The sequence below is a fragment of the Prenolepis imparis genome, unplaced genomic scaffold (assembly GCF_030444845.1).
Source record: "Prenolepis imparis isolate NDT839.2.m4 unplaced genomic scaffold, iyPreImpa1.0 SCAF_4, whole genome shotgun sequence".
In the NCBI taxonomy this organism is placed as follows: domain Eukaryota; kingdom Metazoa; phylum Arthropoda; class Insecta; order Hymenoptera; family Formicidae; genus Prenolepis; species Prenolepis imparis.
In genome coordinates this window covers 4,110,737-4,129,413 of record NW_028141162.1, presented here as the reverse complement: position 1 = coordinate 4,129,413, position 18,677 = coordinate 4,110,737, and the positions used below count along the sequence as shown (strand labels likewise).

The 18,677-nt window shown below is 32.3% G+C and overlaps 1 protein-coding gene across 2 annotated transcripts; it reads left to right on the top strand.

The window, feature by feature from the left end:
• The first annotated feature begins 772 nt into the window (after positions 1 to 772).
• On the top strand, positions 773 to 17,632 carry Cad (homeotic protein caudal). Of its 2 annotated transcripts, XM_083036028.1 has the most exons (4): positions 773 to 2,612; positions 4,859 to 4,930; positions 14,401 to 14,546; positions 16,391 to 17,632. In XM_083036028.1, the coding sequence occupies exons 1-4, from the start codon at positions 1,274 to 1,276 to the stop codon at positions 16,868 to 16,870; spliced, it is 2,037 nt and encodes a 678-aa protein (XP_082892154.1). In that variant the 5' UTR covers positions 773 to 1,273; the 3' UTR covers positions 16,871 to 17,632. The 2 variants fall into 2 exon arrangements, with proteins under 2 accessions (XP_082892154.1, XP_082892155.1); XM_083036029.1 differs by lacking the exon at positions 4,859 to 4,930 and having other exon boundaries at positions 775 to 2,612; positions 16,391 to 17,629.
• The last annotated feature ends 1,045 nt before the right edge of the window (positions 17,633 to 18,677 follow it).

Here is an 18,677-nt window from a genome sequence, read left to right as displayed (position 1 = left end):
CAAAATGTATTCGATTACTAATAAATATTTTCATATTTTTGCTACAGCATAAAAATAGAAGCTAATATAAGTCAAAATACGAGCACAAAATACGAGAAATATAATTTTTTTGTCATTAATGTATAAATCAATTAAAGATTTAGGAATATTTCAATCTTTATCTCGAAATTATTTTCAATAAAACAAAACGAAATAATAAAATATATAATATAAATTACATATTTAATGTAATATAATATTGAGAGATATAATATAAATTTTCTTATATTATTTCTTTGATATTTCTAATATACAATACACGCATTTACCTAACGTAAAAAAGAAAGAGAAAAAAATAGAAAAAAGAGAAAAAATGACAGAAAAGGAAAGAGAGAAAAGAGAGACAAGAAAAATTAAAAATAAATTTCTCCCATACCGCCTATTAAAAAAATTTATTGTAGAAATTGTGAAATACTTTGATGGCTTAGTTTATTTCTATATCAATTAAATAAACAATGATTTCTTTGTACAAATTGTATTTTATATGAAATAATTAATTTATATTTCACAATTTCTATTTAATTCTTATTATTCATTAATAAATGTGATTAATTTCAAGAAACAAATCTCTAATAAATGAATAAACATATAAGTATTAATTTTTATTTATTAGATAATTGAAGATTAGAGATAAAAATTTATTTTTCCTCGCAAAAAATTGACAGAAACAATACAAGTCGATGCACTGATACAAGTGAAACAAATAACAGCACGTCTTATCGAGAGAGGTGGAGTCACAAGAACCAGCTTCCTTTTCTTTCTCTGTCTCTATCTCTTTCTCTCTCTTTCTCTCTTTTTTTCTCTCCCTCTTTCTCTCTCTGCAGATACCTGAGTTTTAGTAACGCTCTCGTTGGACACCATTACGCTCGAGTCGTGGATGTAGATTGGTCGCTCGATGCTGTTGGTGGGAACAGAGCTTATCCGGTTCGACTAGCTGCGCCCCACCAAACTAGTCGCTTCTTAACAATGTCGAAGTGCACATGAGGAGAAAAGTGATACTAGACATTATACGACAAACGTTTGTAGAAGTTACATCGCAGCATCTTTGATATCGATATCGATATTGAATAAAAACGGGTTCGTTGCGTTAAGTAACAACGTTCAATTTATCTGTGCATTCGTGTAATAAGAAATTTATCTTTAATTCCTAATAATTCCGATCGCAATACTTTAATTATGTGGTGAAAAAAAACATTCGCATTGTGTAAATATTCTAATATATAAAAAACAAGAGATGCCATCGTTTCATGACGATTTCATCACGGGAGAACCTTCGAATCTCAACAACATCGCCAACATGATGTCGCATTATAGTCAAGCAAACTTCAGCGTTACGTATCGCCAGCAACAGCAACAGATCGCTAATAATCAACAACAGCAACAATTAATAATGCAGCAAGCACAGCAGCAGACATCGATGCAACAGGTCCAACCGCACACCGCGGCCGCAGTTGCGGCCGCCGCAGCCATTGACGGAAGTCATTGGTATGGATACGCTCCCAGAGCCATACCGGCGACACCAGCTTTGCATCCTCAGCATCAGCCGAATGCACACACAATTTCTTCGCAATTCTTTAATCATGCCGAGATGCTTCCTGGATGGCCACATTACTCGAGTCATTACTCGCAGTATATACAATATCAACCACATCATCTTCAGCCGCAGTCGCAACAGCATCTACAACCAAACTCAGCGCAGCAGCGTTCGTTCATAGAACAGCTTTGCCAGCAACAACATTCCTCGCCGGAGCAGAATATGCAACAACATTCACCACCTCAACAACTCTATCCACAACATTCGCCGCCGCAACAGAATATGCAGCAAAATTCGCCACCTCAACAAATCTGTCCGCATCCGTCGCCGCAGCAAAGCATGCAACAACATTCGCCACCTCAACAACTCTGTCAACAACATTCGTCGCCGCAACAACACATACAAAAAAATTCGCCTCCTCAACAAATCTGTTCGCAACATTCATCGCCGCAGCAGAATATGCAGCAAAATTCATCACCTCTGCAACATTATCAGCAGCATTCGTCACCGCAACAACACATACAACAAAATTCGCCACCGGAACAACAGAGTCAGCAACATTCGTCGCCGCAGCATCACATTCACCGTGATCAACGTTCGTTAACCAAACAACAACTTCAACAATATTCACATCAATCGGGCTCTTACAGACAACAGATATTGCATCAGTATTGCATCGGAAATGAAAATGTCGGAATCCCGATTATAAATCAACATCCATCGATAGCCATTAGGATAAACAGTGTAAGTGACAATATAAATAGCAGTGGGGACAGTCTGAGCGGTAGTAATAGCACGTCGTCGCCTAATAATCCAAATGCGATGTACGATGTGGATTTACCGTGTACCTCCGGAAATATCATGCCGTCGACATCCACGGCCATACCACCTACATCGAGAGAAATGCCGGTCATAGCATCTACATCGAGAGGATTGCCGTCCACCTCTAGACGTCAACCATACACCAGAGTCGCGCATGGAAGAAGAAGTCCATACGAGTGGATGAAGAGACCATCGTATCAGAGCCAGCCAAAGCCAGGTGTGATTATCGTTTAAATATATCGATTAACAAAGATCATTTTCGCTTCCAACTTCTTTCATATCCAGTTTTAAATAATGATATAAATTTATTCAATAGCAGGATCATCTTTGTTAAAAATTTGTTTTGAAATTCGTTGAAAATTAACACAAGATTATTATAACGACATTAACCTTAATAGAAAAAATAATAGAATACATTGAGAATTAAGATCAAAATGTCTTTGTACACATATAGCATGATAATAGTACACAATAACACAAAGTATTAAAACAAAATTAATTTGACAAATATCAGTTTAAATTCATATTTGCATAATTAATATAGATTTCAAGAAACATTTGTTATCTTTTAAAACACGATAGACAAAGTGCTTTATACAGAAAAAATCGTCATCTTCTATTTCATATAAAACTCGTTTTAATTTTTCTTAAATAAATAAAATTCAACGCGTGAAAAATAGATTGCCCGCGCCGTCGGAAACATTTTATGCTTCGATTCGTCGCTCCCTAGTCCCACTTAATTTTTATCTTATCTTGCACATTTGACTAGATGTAGCACAACGCAATTTGTACGTGGAAATTATTGTAGATCAGATTTTTTTAAATCTTAATTGGCTGATGAAAACAATTATACTGTCTACAATATACAGTATTCCATTAATCGCGTTGATAGAAAAATTTCATATAAACGTGGATCCACATAGACATTTTTTTCAAATTGTGATTGTTATGTATATACATAATTTTTAGTGGAAATATATATTAAATATCCAAAATGAACTGTCGAAAATATGATTTCTTGCTTGAGAGAGATATCCCAGCGAAATATAACTATAAATATCAAATAAGAATAATATTGAGAGTCTAACAGTAATTCCTATTATTATATTTGCTATTTAATTTGAAAAGAATGGCTTCGAACTATTTAAAATTGCATTATAAGATATTACTGTAAAAATGTAAAATTTACTCTAATATTTAGTATAATGCATATTTGTGATACATTATGTAGCTAGAAAACTTTGCAGAATTTGCGGATATTAAATATTTTCAAATTTTATTTTCGTTAATCTCAAATCTTCGTTTTTCAAAAATAGCCATTTGATGAAATTGTGATATAATAATTATTGAACCATTTTCTTCTAAGATCTTTCGGCAACATTTATTTACAATTTAATAAATGTCCTATAGTCATATACGATCAACAATAAGACGTCTTTATTGTGAAATATATTGTGCATATAGAATTAAAGTCGTCATAATATTACATGCAGTGATAATAATATTTGATTAAGTCAGATGAAGAGAAAAGGAAAAACAAAACATCTATTCTTTATGTTATCAAGAATTATAGCCAATAGTGCAATTCATTCTCTAAACACCGTATATATCTAACTACAAATTTATTAGATCATATTTAAATGTTGTAGAATTAGTATTAAATTTAAACAAAAGCTCTCAAGAGATTCGTCTATAAAAAACATCTAAAAAAGTAAAATAAATATATGTTTCTTAAATAATTCTTTTTCCATATAGATATTCACAATATTTCCAAGAATATATTTATTACATTTTCGAAAGAATATTGGAGATTCGTATGAAGAAATATATTTTTTATTAGAACGTCAGTAAACTTTAATATTGAAAAAAAAGATTTTCACACAGATCGCTCAGTCGCTGTGAAAGACGCGCGAATCTTGGGCGATGTAAATGCTAGAAACATCTTTGATGACTTGAACGAATAATTAATCTTCGGTTTCAAAAAATCAATTGAGAGAAGTCGGACAATTTTAAAACTGTGTAAAAGAGTTTAACACACGTGTGTTAAAACGCACGTCTAACGAGAACGCCGAGAACTTCTTCGCGCGCGATTATAAACACGTCTCAGCGGTCTAGATACGGCAAACCATGTAAACAAGGTAACAGACGAGCAAACATCTAATTGCTCTCAAATATTTGTGAGATAATCCCCTCTTACCTCCCCCCCTCCTCCACCTCTCCCCGATTCTTCCTTCTCGATCCGTCCTCTTGTCATACACCTGAATTTTTCTCCAGTTTCGAATGAAAATCTCATTCGTTCACACGATGTCCTGAATCAACACACGCGACAAGAAAGAGTTAACTCTCTTACGTATGTCTCGCGACACCGTAATATACTAGTCATTCGAATCCGGTCAATTTCTTAATATACGTATCGATAATTTTTTACACGATAGGAGAGAAATGTCATTTTTATTCTTGCAGCGTGCAACGCTACTGACAATGCAGATTCGCCTTCGCCAATTAATGAACTCTGCTGTCGACTTGAAACTCTCGGTACGAATTAAAATCGAGATTAATTATTGTGTACAATATTACTTTGATGTTTTTGCATGCGTTGTATTGTGCATGCGAGTACTCAATGTTGTTTAGTAAAAATGTGATTAAAAGAGCTATTAATATTCAGGAAGCTATAATATTTCAAGAAATGCCAAATATGCCACTAATCATGAAAAATAGAAAAATAGATTTTCATATAAAATCTATAATCTATAGCTTTCCTTTTTAATTATTTGTCATGTATATATATGATGTATATGTTGTATCTTGATGTTTTTTATAAGGGCTAACAACACGCTAATAACGTTGAAAGGTAGATTAATTACACATAATATTGTCACTGGATGTAAAGACAATATTAATAAATAATAAATATTATCTTTGGCTCAAGTGAGTCATCTTTAGCACAGGAAAAATTTTTCATTGCACGTATTAAAAACTGAAATAGCCATTTGGCAATTTTTTTCCAAAGAATTTAATCGTTCATTTTCTTCTAGAAAACTATCAATTTTTCCTTTTCATATATTCACGGAAAAAAAATTAGCTACCATAGCTAAATTTTAGCTGTCCCTATATATACCTGAAATTTAGTTATCATGTCTAAATTTTAACTATGATAACTGTTATTTTTAGTTATAGTTTAACGGAGAATTCTATAGTTAAAAAATATTAGAGCTATCATATCTAAAATTTAGACACGATAACTAAATTTCCTTGTAATATAGGGTCAGCTAAAATTTAGTTATGGTAGCTAATCTTTTTCTGTGTTTGACTGAAATTGATATATTCTTAGGAGAAAAAAATATTTCTCAATCACTTTCCCTCGAATTCTGTTGTTCTTCATCGTCGCTTCGGCCCCCAGGCCCTCTTCCCAGGTTCGCAGATTCTATTTCTAATTTTCTCTTTCGTTACATCTCTCTTTTCTCTTATTTGCATCTTATTTGACACGCGTGCAGCGAGTACGCGCTTTAAGTACCTTAAAACGAGCGTCCTGTACCTTCCACCGGCTATTATCTGCATTTTATGGTTATATTGCAGGTAGAAGCACCGCTTTCGGGCAGAACCCCTTCTCATGACAACGGTCTGCTCGCATAATATACAGAAATGCGAGGCGCGTCGTACAATCTCGAGAGGAAGGCGCTTCTTCTCGTGCGCGCTTTCTTGTTCGCGAATCGCGCGGCTGTTCCGTGAGAGCGATCCTACGATGGCACAACACGCGATTTCTACCGGTTTTATGACCCCTTCGTCTCACGCCGCGATCCCTTCTTCGCGGTTAAAAAGCAACACCGAATGGCGGACGAAAGACTTAAGAAGATTGGTGTAAATCTAGAGAAATATCGATTGTTAGTACTTTGGCCAGTGATTATGGAAAAAATAATGGTTCGCGTTTCGATTTAATCGTACTTTATCACGTGATTTTAGTTAGACACGCACTTTAAACACCAACTTTTACACGCTCTCTATATAATCTCTATTGTAGAGAGCTGCGTAAATATCCTTCTCGAAGAAAAAACTCGACGCGTCTTATTGTAAAGGCAGAAGCGTGAAACAGAACCGCCCAGTATACAGTGACTTCCAATTAGTTAAATAAATGTTTGGCCAACACCAAGACCTAAATGTATCAATCCAGAGAAAATAGAGATAGGAAAAGAGAGAATAATGACACAAAATCTGCAGATTTCAACATATACCTAGCGCGCTATTCATGTCAAACAGTGTGTTTTCAAATTTATTTTTTTCTATTGTGTGTATAGATGCTGTTGCAGAATCTCTGTTTCGACCAGAACTTTTCAATTTTCTCATTGTATCTTTCTATTCTTCACTGAGACAGGTCACCTATTTGCAGCATAACTAGTGGAGCATAACTAAAATACGCAACATCTTTGTGAAACGGAAGTTAAGCCCATTTGGTTATACGCCTTTGTAATATATTCATTCCGCATCCACAATCTTTTGCTACCTTTCTTCTCTTCTATCCATCTGCCAAACTATTTACAATTTTACAATAATCGCATGTATATCGTACATGGATTCTGTATTGATGTAGCACATTATATACGGGTTAAAGTTTTGGTTTTCCGTCAGTGAACTCTATATTATACTGGAGAATAAGAATTGGAGAACCGCCATAAAGATAGCCGATTCCGTCTATTAGATACAGATCATCTCTAATATGCTACGTTCAATTTTGCTCTTTATATATCTCTGTGTGGTATAAAAACAGCTGACCAGTATCTCTCTTGACTCCAGCTTAGCTTGAGCAGTCCTCACTTGTATGCATGGGCGCCCTCATAACTTTTTTCTAGGGGGGGGGGGGGGCAGAGTGTACATATACTTAGGTGTGCGTGCGTGCGTGTGGTGTACACACACACACACCATTTTTGTGTTCAAGAGTTGTAAAAAAATTATTTGGTTGACAATTATAAAATCATTCTAAATTGAAAAAATTAAAATATTAAAATCCAAGGGGGGGCATATGCCCCTCCTTGCCCCCCCCCCATGGGCGCCTATGCTTGTATGTCTTACAATATGTTACAGAGTTTCCCGCATACAAAATGTATATTAAATATGTTAAGTAACGCGCACGATTTTTCACATATAAAAATATGATAATAATAATTTTATTATTACTTTATTATATAATAATAATAATTTGTGATTATTAATTTAAGTATGTATTTAAATTAATATGTATTTAAAAATATAAACTATTGTGTATATTTTATTAATAACTATCGTATGTATAAATACACAAATAATATAATCATTTTTTATATTTTTATATTAAAAAAATAAAAAATAATTATATTATTTGTATGCACGCTACTTAGCTTTATAATGGATTTTATATATTTATAATCTTAAATATTTTCTCTCTCTTTAGCTCTTAATTAATGTATCTCTATTTCATCATCTCATCATGTATATCTGATCCACCGAATTAATGTCCAAAATAGGCTTGCTTCTGTCGAGAAACAGAATTCAAATATTACTAAAGGGTAAAAAATTGCGAAAGAATATAACAATATTGCACGAAATATAAATGAAAGAATCCACTTGAGCGAGGGGTGAAGGGGGTAGGAATAAAATATATATGAATATATCACACAACCGCGCTCGGTAGAAAATCCCTCTTCGCGTACGCGGACCATTTGATATGCGATATACAAATGCGAGATGGCACAATAGAGGTAATTGTGACGCCGCTGACGAATGGTACCCGCGCGAGTCGGCGCACATGAGTCGTGGCGGCCCGCGCCGACACGAGAGATATCGCCGGGGGTTGTCAAACGCCCACAGGAAAAGCGGGGCACGCGCTTTTGCCATTTCGCGCCGCGAAATGGAAGAGCAAACGCTATAATGGGGTGGCAACGAGTCCCAGGAGCATCGTTCCTTCCGTTCCCTCTCGCTCGCGTCTTCCATCTCTTTCTTTCTCTCTTTGTCTCTTCTCTCTCTCTCTCTCTTCCGTTATACTCGTTCACATTTTATGCGCGGATACTCGGGAGAAATAGCTCGGCTGGATTGTTGGAGTCTTCGTTCAAAGACAGACAGACAGATTATGACGAACCAATGTCAAGACATTTCTTGAAAAATGATGAACATACACGCGTTGCACTGAAATGTTAAAAAACGCTTTCTGCGTTAATTGTTGATTAAAATATTAATTTGATTAATACATTCCGATCATTTTGTCTTTCTCATAAAAATGACAGAACTCAGACAGCACCATGTCCAAAATTGGAGCATAAGCCATCTTTAAGAAGTCTTATGATATGATATCCAAAAAACATCTTAAAAATATCTTAAAGATGTCTTGTGCACCGATTTTGGAGATGGTGCTGTCTGGGAATATATAGATTTCGCCAAGAACTAGGAGATTTCTTCTTTATAATCGTGATTAAATATATATTTTCGTCTCGCATAAATTTTGATTTTGGTTTTCTCGCGGATGATTTAACCATAGAAAAATGTAAGGCAGAGTACCACCAGCTAACGCAACACATTTCGTGCTTATAATCGCGTTATTGACAATATTCGGTGCATTGCGGTCGCGTTTGACGCGTCATCGGGGCCCGGGTAATCGTAGGTGCTAGCCCCGATATCGGTGAGATGAAAAATGCCGACGGTAATCCTTCCCGACTGACTCACGTGCGGCCTCTATGTGACGAAAAATCCCGGCACAATACTTGGCCCCCCTTCAAACAAGAGCCTATACAACTCGCAAACTTTATTCGAGAGTCAATCTTTTCAGAATGTAAAAAGTTTTACTTCGAATCGTGCAGTTATATATATCGTTAACCGTGAAAAAGTTTTCCAGAAACTAGAAATGTTATTTTTTCTAAGTCCTTCGTGTCAAATGTGGTATTATAAGAGCGAATCATTCACCATTGATGTTAATTTCTTTTTTATTATGACAATTTTCGTTCTTTTTATACATTTTATATATATAATTTGTCAAACATTATAAATATATTATTTTTTGTCTAAAAAAATTCGATATATTATTGCTAGAAAAATAATATATTGTTAATTGATTTCTTTTTTTTTATTATTGCAATCTCTAGTATTAATCTCTTGATTTAACTGTTAATTATTCATCTTTTTTATCATTACACAATTACGCAATTTTCTTATTCTTAATAGATAATACTAATAATTATTTAAATCATCATTCTCTCTCTACAGAAATTTTACGTAATAAATTTATTACATGTATATACATACGCGCACGCGCATTTGTCATTTTTGTGTCTTTAGATAGGTATGTGAATAGCTTATTGTGTGTGATTATTCATTTCTTATTATATATCGCATTGCTGAATGGTGTAACTTCTTTCGTCTCGCGATAAAAATTGATTTAAAATTACGAAATTATCTTTACGAATGTGGCGTGATGAGTTCCCCTGTCACTCATCACACGTACGAGGAATCTATCGCAATTAAATAAGGCCAGTACCGCGTACACAGTTAAAATTTTTTTTTATTCGATTACAATCTACAACGAGATAAAGAGTCTGCCTTTTGATAAGGTTTAAGGATATTTCATGTTTGTTTACGTGCATCAAGTTGCGCGACATTTGCTCTTAACGCGTCAAATATTTACACGTCTAACAATGTGCAGCATGACAGAAAAAAATTAAAAAAAGGAAAGAAAAAAATCGAGCTACATCTCGCGATATTGACAAAACTATAGCGAACAGTCTAATATTTATTTTTCGTTTATCACTTGTGTATAGCGTTTTATTTATATAACAGAGATTTAAACCGGTCATTACGCAACCATGAAGTAATCGATTTTGTTGTAAAAAAAGAAAATCTGTCATAATCGGGAAAGATTTCCTTTCATCGTGTTTTCTCGTGTACACAACACGTTTATTATTAGATCTTTCGTTTCTTCAAAATGTTATTTGCAAGTTTGACATTAATACTTTTTCCTTAGAGTGAAGATAATGAACTTTGTATATATATGTATGTGTCTTTTCACGATACTATTTAATTATATCTTATATCTAATACGGCGGATAAATAATAGTTGAAATAATGAATTACATTTTGAAATCGAATCCCAGATGATCGAAATCCAGTAGCGATAAGATGACGGATAAGATGTAATAATCGGTAGCGAACGCAAATCAATTTATTATATACTGCTCGCCTCTCATACAGTATAATACGGCAAAGATGTGATTTAAGCATTATCATAGATATGGAGAGCTAAAAGTGCCCGCGATAACGATCGATCTCAATCTGAGTAAATGAAAACTCGAAACCCGACAGTCCGTAATATATTGCTGGGTGTTACATTTGAACAGATTATACATAGATTTAACAATAAACGCGCATGCCGACGCGTATCACCTGAATGTCAATGTGTATCGTCTAATTCTGTAAATCCTCGATACTTACATCTCGCACGAATTTTTTGCACAATATCAATTAGTACAAATAAGATAATTCTTCTTTCGTACAGAACGTAAAAAATATATGTCGATATATAAAATTTTATCTTCTAAAAAAATATGTTACATAAAAAGTTTTATATCTTAAAATTCACGATTTTCTATGTGTATTTATTAGGGTGGTCGTTATATGGGTTTTTTCAGAATTTTAATGTTGGATAGTCGTAAATCGGCTTTAAATGTGAAAAAAAAAAATCTCTAATTTTTTCAGATTTTTATTTTGAGTCCTGAGTCTCCCTGTTGGCACGTAATTTTCTTTTTCATTTAAAAAATATTTATTTAAGTTAGTTCTAGTCTAAAATAGCGACATTTTATGAAATACGTTTCATTGCCGTGAAAATAGTAAAACATCGTATATGAGGTATTTCACTCGAGTTGTGTGTGTTATACTACACACAAATCGAGTGAAAAAATTTAAATTATTATTTTGCGGAGTAATCAATATATCGATTAATTTATTATTTTCCATTGATTTTTTTTGTTGAAGATATAATTTTTTTTTGTATTCTTTTTTAATATAGCTTATTTTCTTGTATTGGTAGTCCTGATGATACATTGGGCTTTTGTTTTAGGTATTTCACATGAGAGCTTAATATCTTAACACCACAGTTCTGCAGCTGCTTCTGTCATCAATTTTTTTTTTTCTATTAATTTTTTTCTAAAAAAAAAAAAAATTATCGAAAATTTGCGCTTAATCATTGAGCACTGGAATGGAATTCCCTACACATCTTTTTCCTATATAATCGAAAATAACGACGATTTAAAGTTCAAGGAAGATTCAAAAAAATATAAGATACGTCGTTATATTGCTTGAAAAATGGATAAAAAATAATTAACTGAATTAAAAACACCCACGACTCGTGTGGAATAGCCCATATACGATTTTTGACTATCTTTTATGAAAAATTGAATAATTTTGTTCACTACTTTTGCAGCTGACTCCATCTAGAACTGAAGTAAATTAGTATTTTTTTCAAATTATTAAAAAATATCATATAAATAATATTTAAATAACATATAAATGAATAAATAAATGAATTGATATAAGAATATAAACTCGAGTGAAATACCCCGTATACAATTTCATGCTATACCTCACGGCAGCGAAACTTATTTAAATCAGGTTTGTTGATTCTATTTTTAATCTAAAAATTACTTAAATTGGTATTTTTTTAAATGGAAAAAATCCACGTGCAAACAGGGAGACTCAGAGCTGATAATAAAAATCTGAAAAAATTAGAGAATTATTTTTTCTACATTTGGAGCTGATTTATGACCATCCAACATGATCTTCCATTTAACGACCACCCTAGTATTTATACATTTCATTATTTTTTAAATAAATAAAATAAGATCTTTTTCAGATAAAAAATATAGAGAAAGTTTTTGTATGAATGATTGCTGCGATATTTGTGCTTTGTTTGATTGCGAAACAGTTCGGATTTGAGAATTTTCAGTTTGGAAAACTAACGAAATGAAAAAAATCTGAAAATATTCCATTGTTTGAATCTTCCTTTTTTCATATTCTTGCCCGAAGTTTCAAGGCCTTTCAATACGCAAGAAGTTAGGTCATTCTACTATAACGTATTCTCGAAAAGACAAGAGGGTAGATAGAAAGAGAAACCCGGAAAAAAAAAGAATATGTTCAAGGTAAAACGTCAAAAAGTACCGTTATATTTTTCGTAACAGACAAATGACTTCTATAGTTTTCTATAAATTCCATTATGCTTTCTCCCCCCTCTCTCTCTTTCTCAATAATTTATTGTTCCTTTTACTCTTTTATATATTTATTGCTCGCACATGGTTGTTACGAGGATGACACCCCTTCTGGCCGAGTTGCCAGCCATGTTGAATCCATACCTGGATCCATACCTGAGATGTGTGTGTGTGTGTATCGTCGAAAAATCTATCTCTATAAGGTCGCCGCTTATTCGTGATGCCACGAAGGCCTCGGTGTCCCCTTATCGAGGAGTGGTGGATTAACGTGCACGCCTTTGATCTCGCCGGCGGGGCCTTATCTAATCATGTCCCTCTCTTCCGAGTCATCTCGCGCCGTTCCCATCCCTGTTTCTTATTCCGCCTCTCTCTTTCTTTTTCTTTCTCCTTCTCTCTCTCTCTCTGCTATTCTGTATTTTGTGCGCGTGTTACCGCCACGAACACGCCACGTCGTAAGAAACGCATTCACACCGTGCGATTGCCAACGCACTTTTTTTTACCGCTTTCTGGCGTAGCTTGGCGTTTACTTCTTTCCTCTTTCCTAAGAAATAAGCGCTCCGCGTTACTCATCGCGAATCGTAAATGCATACCGTGGTTTCAAGCTACCGTTGTGGCTTTTTTATATGTGCTTGTCCCTTTTTTTATATAATTACTGTAATAAAAAATATAAATTTTAGAATAATTTTAATATATTTAGTTCTCGTTATAAGTATATGTATATGTGTATTTTAGTAGTGTGTATTAAAAGCTGTATTTTACTTTTTTATTTCGTCTCGGAATATTTCTTATGTGCTTAGCGCATGATCGTTTTATGCACAAGCTATTCACGTGATGATATTATTTTTGCAGCGTGTGTATAGTGTCACTGATGTTCAATTAAATTCATAATATTTGAAGTTAAACTTATTGGGGAATGCGATAAGTATCATCTAATGAAATATTGATAATTTATATTTTTTTTAATTGCCATCTGGATACTATTATTTATTATTTCTTTTTGCGAATAATTGTTTCGTAAATCTGAGATAAGCAATTAAAATAAATCATAAATGTGATCCCGCCGCTATCTCAAATAATTGCAGGTTATTGATATAATGAGTATAAATACACTAGAGTGCTAAAGTAATTTATGTGACTCGTACAAAAATAATTAAGATGGAACGAGCATGATAAAAAACGCGACCTATAATTAATATTATTTTAATTAAATGAAATATTCTACGTCATAACGCAATTGGAGAAAACCTTAAACGAATATTCATACTTGTGTGATTTGATAAAATCTTAAAATTGTCCAAATTTTAGACTACACATATACACATATGTATAGCGCGTGTTTATGTGTTATATTCGAAATTATAGAATATACACATAATTGTTTATCTCAGATATAAAACTCTTTCTTGCAGAATGAATCGCTAAACCGCAAATTGCAACTGCCTCTTACGTTACTTTTTTTTTACTAGTATGATACTTATTTATAATTTCTTTAATTAATTCCGAATGAAATTCACAGCGAAGGACAATTCTTTTTGTATCATCGACTCTCGGACATATGTATACATCCGAGCAGTTCGTGACCGCGTCGACCATAGTCAGCGATGATACCAAAAGAATTAATCCAATGTAAAATTAATTACGAAACTTTGTTCCTTCACTTGGTTAATGTCAACCACGCGTTGTACACGCTGAAAACGTTATCTTTTTAATGTACTATTGACAAGAGAATCAGTAAGATAGATATTAACCGCATAATGACGCCGACCGTTATCTTCTTTTTTTTTTTTTCAGGAAAAACTCGTACAAAAGACAAGTATCGTGTGGTTTATACAGACTATCAGAGACTGGAACTCGAAAAGGAGTTTCATTCAAGCCATTACATCACTATCAAACGTAAAGCCGAGCTTGCTCTTCAGCTCAATCTCACAGAACGACAAGTAAGTATAAATCCCACTCAAATTAACATTCAACCTGCGGTATGTTCTCTAAAAGCTTCTTTTCGCACCATTCCTGTGATGTACGTATTAAAATTATTTTAGCAGAAATAACAGCTTTATATCACAACGTAAAAGAAAGATTAAGGAAAAGATAACCACATAAAATTATTAGAGATTTTATTGTATACGATTTTTATATATGCTTTATTAAAAAACCAGATTAAATGTAACGGTAATAATTTTAAGATATTAAATTATATAATTTTAGAAATTAATTGTATGTGGTTATTTTATCTGATTTTATCTAATATCGATTTTGATCTTTTCTTTATATTACTTTTCTCTTAACTTTTTGTTTGCATTTTTAACTTCATTTTAAAATTATCATACAAAAAGGATCTAATTTTGAATTCGATATTTAAGTATATTTTACGTGTATAAAATATAAAATTATATAAATAAGAGAGATAGGTGTCTAATTCGTATTTATCGTCTCTTAAATCGTACATTAATTCCTTGCTTATCACATTGAATATAAACGACATTTAACGTTAAATGTGAAATAAATGAGCTAGAAGAAATACAGACCAAAATTATCAAATTATGTATATCTTGTTATATCTTTGTACGTGCTAAACATTTGAAAACATCAGATATGTACAATTAATGGTAAAAATTACATAATTTTTTTACTAATTTATATAGCTAATACTAATGTAACAATGAGATTTTATTTTGATTATATTTGTTTTTTATAAAAATAGATTTAGTGTAGAGAATTTTACATTTATTGAATTCAGGCTTTATTTTTATGAAATTTATCATGTCTTCTAAATCGTATCATCACAAAGTTTTTTAAATCATACTACTACAATTTAAGAGCTAAATGCTTAACACATTTGCTACACACATCTGCCCTTATTACGTATAAATGATCTCTACATTTATTACTGATAAAATATGTTAATAATAATAATATAAATATGTTTTACTAATTATTTTGTTATAAAATATTTTTTTACTTATTAATATCTTACTTATTAATATTTTACTTATAAATATTTTTTTACTTATTAATATCTAATTTATATTTGATTTTTAATATACACGAATAAAACTCGAGTCAATAAGAACCAGAAAGAAAATCAAACGCATAAATATAAATAATTGTCTTAAAATAAAATTAATAATTTACAATGTATAATTAATTAATAATATTAATCAAATTAAAATATAATAATTAATTAATATTTTTAAGACAATTATTTATGCATTTTGTTATTTGCGTTTGGCTCTTATTAGTCTGTTTATTGCATTTTAAATGCATATAAATATAGATCTCTTAATTTCCAACGAAGTAATAACAACAAACACAGTATATAAAACAAAATAGTATGCATAATATATATATAAAAATATATATAAATATATTTAAAAAAATATATAACCATTTATAAAATATTCACAAAAAGGATCGGGCTAATTAAGACGCGCTATAAACGGTATGCAATTTTTTATTTCTTGTTAAAAATTATTTATTTTATATTCGATTATATTTCGATCTTGATTTCGGAACATCATCAAATCGTACACCGTTCATATCGTTAATTAGCCTGCTCGTATTTTGTTTGTGAATATTTTATATCAGAGTCTCTTACTTCAAAATTTATATACATAAATAAACATAAAATATATATTTACACAATATTTACACAAATAATTAAAATGAAGGATTACATTCTTAATTTAATAATTGAAAAAAATAAAGATTGATGAATTTCTCAAATAATTACGACAAAATTACAATCAAATGCAAACAAAACGATTCTATTTGAATGTTACAGGTAAAGATCTGGTTCCAAAATCGACGGGCAAAGCAACGGAAACTAATGAAAAAGCAGGAGGAACAGCGAGCGAGAGAGCAGTTGAGGCAGCAAACGACGGCGCAAATAGCAGCTGCCGCTGCATCCGCTAACGTTGTGGAAGCGACGACCGGCGGAATGGCGAGTTACACCGGTGGAGACATGGGAGGGATGTTGGGCGGTCTGATGCAGGCAAACGGCAACGGCTCCTCTTCATCCATGGCCATACCGATGCCTCTATCGCAGGCAACACCGTTACTGCCATCATTGCCAGCGTGGCTTTCAACATCACCCGCGTCCACATCATCCGTGCAACCTGGACAACCTGTATCGCATCCCATACAGCAACCAACATCTCTATCCGCGTCTTTGCATACGCCATTGCAACCGTCGGATATTATTACCTTGAATACGGTTCTGAACAATACTTCGCACCCACATACGTCGCACTCCACAACGTAATACTCTCGCAAAATAGTCAAATATAAGGAAAGTTCAATGCGAGAGACGCTGATTTCTTAAAAATAGCCGCAGGCAACACCGTTGTTGTCATCATTACCCGCCTAGCCAACGACACATTACCATATCACCTCAGGTAAGTTTTGCAACCGGTACCGCAACCCTTTTATAGCAACCCATATCACAGTTAGCATCCCTATCTGAAACGCCGGAGCTTTGAAACACATTGCACCTACGTACATCGTAATCTCGCGTATTATAGTCAAATCTGTGGAAAGTGCAGCGCGAGAAACGTCAATTCTTCGGAAGTAGACCGTAACAGCGATAAATAAGAGAAATAGAGACGGCCATTACTTCGTCCGAATTTCCGAATTTTATTTAAATTCAATAAAATTGAATCGCGATCGAAATAAACGCACGAACGACTCGTACCCTATTTATCGTGCACTTTCCATCGACCTGTGATAAACGACTGTTAGATAAACGAATCGTTCGTGGATTTTATATATATATATATATATATATATATAAAATATATATATATATATATATAATGTAGACAAGTAATAAATAATATAGATATAATAAATAAATAGATGGAAATTATAGCTAGATAAACTACTTGATCTCATTAATTTCTTCGCGTCCACATATCCACGACGATTCTCGTTAATGTGACAGTTGCATCTTGATTTTTGTTTATGAACAAATTGGATGCATCAATGCGCACTGGTATTGTAAATAATGTAAATAATTAGAAATAAATTAATTAGAGATTATTAAGATAATTAAAATAATTAATGTTATAAGTTATTGTTATTTAATATGAATAAATCCAGTACGCTTTAGTTCATCCAACTGAACTTGTTATATGTTTTACGCTTAACCTTTTCCACAATTACAAGATATGCATCTAACATTTAAAAGTGGATGTATAATAGACTGCATCCCTTCACGCAGTCTACTACATTCTATTGCGATATAATGTCGTATCTGAATATTACTTATTATTTGTTTGTAATATTCGTGTTTCATACGATAACGTACTTGTTGTGTTTGAAGATAAACGTAAGTATTCGAAAATAATAAAGTTATCTGAAACATGAACTGATTTTTTAACTGCAAAGAAGCATTTTACCTCATAGACGAGATGGTAATGCACTATATTTTACGATATATACTTTGTTATTTCTTCTTACATTGAGCTAAATTAATTTTTAATTATTTTTAATTATTTTTAATTAATTTTTAATTATTATTGGTTTGATAGTTTGATAGTAATAATAATAAAAGTTAATTATAAATTATATTAATAATTACATTAATAATTTATATTTAATTATATAATTATAGTAGTAATTATTATATATAAATTTATATATTAAGTATAAAATTATATATAATTATATATTAGTAATTATTATAATTACACTTCTGATGCTTGTTTAAAGTTTCTGCCTCTTCTATGACTCATTATAATAATTATTGATATCGAGAAGACTAACACTTTAATAATTATATATAAATATCGAAATATATTAATATATATAAGGATTTAATTAAGGAAATCATGATTCTAAAGATCATGAACAAATTTAAGAAACATAAAGCTAACGCATTAGCCAAAACTGTCTCTGATAAAGAGGAAAGAGTTGAATCAGAAAGACGATGTAAGAGATTTAAAAAAAAAAGAAAAACAAACAGAAGAAAAAAAGATAAATAATGATTCTAGAATAGTCGAACTAACCGATGAACAAGCTACTAAATTACAAGAAGAAATAGAAAACAAGAAATTAGTAAGGGACACTGC